This window comes from Macrobrachium nipponense, chromosome 1 (assembly GCF_015104395.2).
Source record: "Macrobrachium nipponense isolate FS-2020 chromosome 1, ASM1510439v2, whole genome shotgun sequence".
Taxonomy (NCBI): domain Eukaryota; kingdom Metazoa; phylum Arthropoda; class Malacostraca; order Decapoda; family Palaemonidae; genus Macrobrachium; species Macrobrachium nipponense.
Genome location: NC_087200.1, coordinates 94830857 through 94835178, shown reverse-complemented (window position 1 = coordinate 94835178; position 4322 = coordinate 94830857). Strand labels below are relative to the sequence as shown.

At 33.7% G+C, this 4322-nt stretch overlaps 1 protein-coding gene and 1 long non-coding RNA gene across 2 annotated transcripts; one reads left to right on the top strand and one right to left on the bottom strand.

The window, feature by feature from the left end:
* On the bottom strand, nt 1–1315 carry LOC135220250 (neuropeptide-like protein 31). Its single transcript, XM_064257517.1, has 3 exons — nt 1182–1315; nt 408–544; nt 1–168 (listed from the first exon to the last, which is right to left on the bottom strand). The coding sequence occupies exons 1-3, from the start codon at nt 1200–1202 to the stop codon at nt 51–53; spliced, it is 276 nt and encodes a 91-aa protein (XP_064113587.1). The 5' UTR covers nt 1203–1315; the 3' UTR covers nt 1–50.
* A 2036-nt stretch (nt 1316–3351) lies between these two features.
* Nucleotides 3352–3808, top strand: LOC135220248 (uncharacterized). Its single transcript, XR_010315622.1, has 2 exons — nt 3352–3401; nt 3648–3808. It is a non-coding gene; the product is annotated as an uncharacterized LOC135220248 (long non-coding RNA).
* The last annotated feature ends 514 nt before the right edge of the window (nt 3809–4322 follow it).

Below are 4322 nucleotides of genomic sequence, written 5' to 3'. Positions count from 1 at the left end.
TTTGTTTTTTTATTCTTTTTAAGTTTTTATTCGGGGTTTATTGACAAATATTACCATCCATAGCCACCATAACGTCCCCCATATCCTCCAAGTCCTCCAAGTCCTCCAAATCCACCAAGGCCTCCGAATCCTCCGTGTCCGACGGTAACGACTCTGCTTACCACGGGACTGTGAAACGATGGAAGGAAGATCATTAGACTCAGGTTTGATAGGCTTTGGTATCACTCTTAAAATAAGCAAATCGATGAAGGAAAGCAATTTAATTCATAATTCAAAGACTAATTGACATTTAATTAAAGACCGCAAACTGATTATATGGGAAAATAATCAACATTAATTTTCATTCATATATTTTAAATTGACTTTTATTGTAAGAATAAAGGAGAGAGTAAGATATGAGAGCTTACCGGACAATCGTAGTAACTCCGCCATATCCTCCACCCAATCCGCCAAATCCTCCACCCAGTCCGCCTAATCCATAGCCTAATCCACCAGGCATGGCCAAGGCAGAGCAGACCACAGCCATAACAATGGCGACCACAAACTGTGTCAGGAGAAAACAATTGGATTATTGGTAAAGATCTAAATATCATTTTCATTTATTATTACATATAAGTATTTCAGTTAGGACAATACTGATCGGGAATGATATTATATAATATATATATATATATATATATATATATATATATATATTTATATAATTTACTATATATATTACTATATAGATATATATATATATATATATTATATATATTATATATATATATAAAAATAGAGAGAGAGAGAGAGAGAGAGAGAACAAGTGGAATAAGCCAGAGATATAAGAATGTTGTGAGCATCTCTATACATCTAGAGACGTGAAGGAAAGGATCAATCCTTTGGCATTTTATGAATACTAGACTGTAATCAGCTCTCCATTCATAACTAATGAACAACTATTGTCAATCAAAGTTGGTCTACGGATGTGTCTCTGCTTACTTCTTTGTTATACTATACTTATCTGAATGCGATAGGTAATGGTGAATATCACCTATAACCTTCGGAAACTAATACAAGAAAACTTCAATAAAATGGTAATTTTTAGTAAACTTATAAAATCATGAGTTTCCAGTTGAATTACAGCATATTATATTTATGGTTAGAATTCCCTTCGAGAATATTATACAAAATAAACTTACGATTGAACGAATGGAGTTCATGGTTGGAGGATTGCTTTCAGAAGGTGTCTGCTTGATGCTCAGACAGTGCTATGCCCTTCTTGCTTTCTGCTCCAGTATTTATACCCACTGGGCGTCTCGCGTCCTTCCAAAGGCGTTGCCAGGTAACCTTGTTAAAGTAGGTAACTGCAAAACCACCAACTTTTTTCAGCATTGTGGGAGTTGATCCTTTATTTTTTTTTTTTGTTTTTGAGTCGTAAGGAATTACTAGATTTATAATTGTGTCCGAATTGTACTCTAATAATACATTTATTACAGTTTGCCTGTAAACACAGATTTCTGAATATGCATGCAGGTATGTACTAAATCTGAATACGTTTATATATACACACAAATATACATACATATACAGACATATATATACATAAATATATACGTGTGAGTGTGTGTGTATAGTGCTCTTGTGATAGACTGGATTACAGTTTGTCTGTAAACATATATTTATGCATTTGCACTCACTTGTATACTGAATTTGAATAGTTTCGTTTATATATATATATATATATATATATATATTATAATTATATATATATACAATTTATACACGTTTAATATATAAACATACAAAATATACATTCATGCACACAAATAATATATAATATAGTATAATATTAATATATTATAATATTATAATGTGTTAATTTATAATTATATATGTAATAATATAAAGTATATGTATTATACGTTGTGAGTGTGGTTTGTTGTGTATAGTGCTCCTGTGATACTCTGGATTACAGTTTGCTTGTAAACTTAGATTTATGCAATATATTATATATATAATATATATATATATATATATACACACATATAAATGTTATAAACAAACACGCATGTATGGGTATGGGCCACACTCCCGAAACGATTGTGGACTTACGTCATTGGTCCCTCTCTTCCCTCCCCTCCACCCCCCCCCCCCCCTTTCCTATTGCAAACTTGATGCGTGTACGTAAGTATAGGAGCTACTCACTATCTGATCAAAATGTTCATCGTGTAATGATTGAAACAAAAAATAAAAGAACTTACACAGAATTCCCAAAACAGCTGCGTTCTTATTTTGAGGAGAGAAGAGAAATGAAAGTCTCATTAATGGTAGATAACTTATAAAAAGATATCAAAATATTAACTGAGCCATTCTAAGTAAATATTACTTGATCTTTAAAAGCAAAGATGAAACGAAAGAATTTGAGAAACTGCCTGCATAAATGCAACAGGGGATCTCCAGAATGATACATTTGTAGGAGATGTTGTGCTTGCACTAAGTTTATGTATAGAACTTTCAAATATCCCGTCAGGAGTAGAAATCGTACCATTAAGAATTTGACTGGCAAATTCCATCACTTGTACTTACGTGAAACCAACCACTAAAATGTTTAAAAGGTGTATTGAGTCCTTTACTTAGATATTTTAGAAGTTTAAACATTTAGAACATTCTTATTGGTTAAAATGTATATTGCAGTAGGTATAGTACATGTATAAGTCATTACTTGAATAAAAATAAAGAAGTGCTATTTTAATGATACATTCCTAAGATACCGCTAAACTGGACGAGACGACAACCTCCCGAAAATAGGAACGAAAAAATGAGGAAATAAAACTGATGAAAACATCCACTACTCTTGCGTATCTTTTTTTTTAAGCCCGACCATTCAGCTGTCTCATCTACCCAAGGGCGTAAGTTTCCCGTCAGGTATAAATACCAAGGGAGAACTGGCTCGCAGCATAATCCTTCTTCAGGAGCTCCAGAAGACACACATTCAACGATGAACTTCCTTCGCCCAGTCGTAAGTTTATCTTGATCTTCGAAGTACATGAAAATTATAAAACCACTTTTTGTTCACCAAAATGAGAGATTCTATAAATGCTGTATGTAAAGTTTTGATCCTCTCTCTCTCTCTCTCTCTCTCTCTCTCTCTCTCTCTCTTTATATTCACTCCTGATCACTGTTGACCAAACTGACATAGTCATTAGTATTAGTATATGAAAATGATGTCGGATCATTACCAGTGATCCTCTTGTTACTAAATACTCAACCTCCATTGCTCCTCACAGTTTGTGGTGGCCATTGTTATGGCTGTGGTCTGCTCAACCCTCGCCATGCCTGGTGGATTAGGCTTGATTAGGCGGATTGGGGTGGAGGAATTTGGTGGGAGGATTAGGATATGGTGGAGTCACTGTAGTCCGGTAAGCTATCTATACACTTTCTCTTTTAGGGTATTCCTTTATTTAAGTCGTTTAAATGTGACCGTTTGAATCTTGCTGAATATAAATAGTGATTTTCCCTTATTCTTAACTTTCGGCATTGAATTAAATGTCAATTAATCTTTCCACAATGAAGTAAATTAATATCCATCACCTTGTGGTATATATTGAGTGATGTTATAGCCACATCAAACCTGAGTCTAACTCTATGCCTCTGCAATCACTTAGACCTGTGGTAAGCAGAGTCGTTACCGTTAGCAAGGGAATCGGACACGGAGGATTCGGAGGCCTTGGAGGATTTGGAGGACTTGGAGGACTTGGAGGATTTGGAGGACGTTATGGTGGCTATGGATGGTAACACTTTGCAATAAAAAGAAAATAATAATTAATGTATACTTTAATTATCCTTCAGTGAAAAATAAAAAAACAAACTTTTCATCGAAAAATTGCTTCTATCGATACCATATTGTGTTCAACTGCTAAAATATTTCAGAAACTGACATTGCAAATTTATAGATTCCTGAAACTATGCTGAGTATTACTATGTATATATATATATATATATATATATATATATATATATATATATATATATATATATATATATATATATATAATTCTTCTGTAAATGCTCGTTTACTCCTAGAAAATGTAGTTAACACTGAAAAATTTGGCCTTGAATGGAGGACGAGAGATGAGAACAAAAAGAAAACAAAAAAACTACTAGGGCGTAAGGCCGATATTACTGAGGAAGGAGGAATTTACATAAAAGTTGGACTTTAGTTTTAAATGCCCTGTATTTACATTAATTTACAGAGGTCCAGGAGACTAATAAGGGGGTTGATTGGTCGATAAACCGGAAAACACATGGCTAGGGCAATCCAGACACGGCGCTCAGAAGTT

Excerpts from the sequence above, each read along its gene's own strand:
- LOC135220250 (XM_064257517.1), bottom strand. The coding sequence starts at position 1,202 with ATGAACTCCATTCGTTCAATC. Across the intron at positions 545-1,181 it reads TGAACTCCATTCGTTCAATC|TTTGTGGTCGCCATTGTTAT; the intron begins GTAAGTTTATTT and ends CTCCTGACACAG. Across the intron at positions 169-407 it reads GGAGTTACTACGATTGTCCG|TCCCGTGGTAAGCAGAGTCG; the intron begins GTAAGCTCTCAT and ends ATCGTTTCACAG.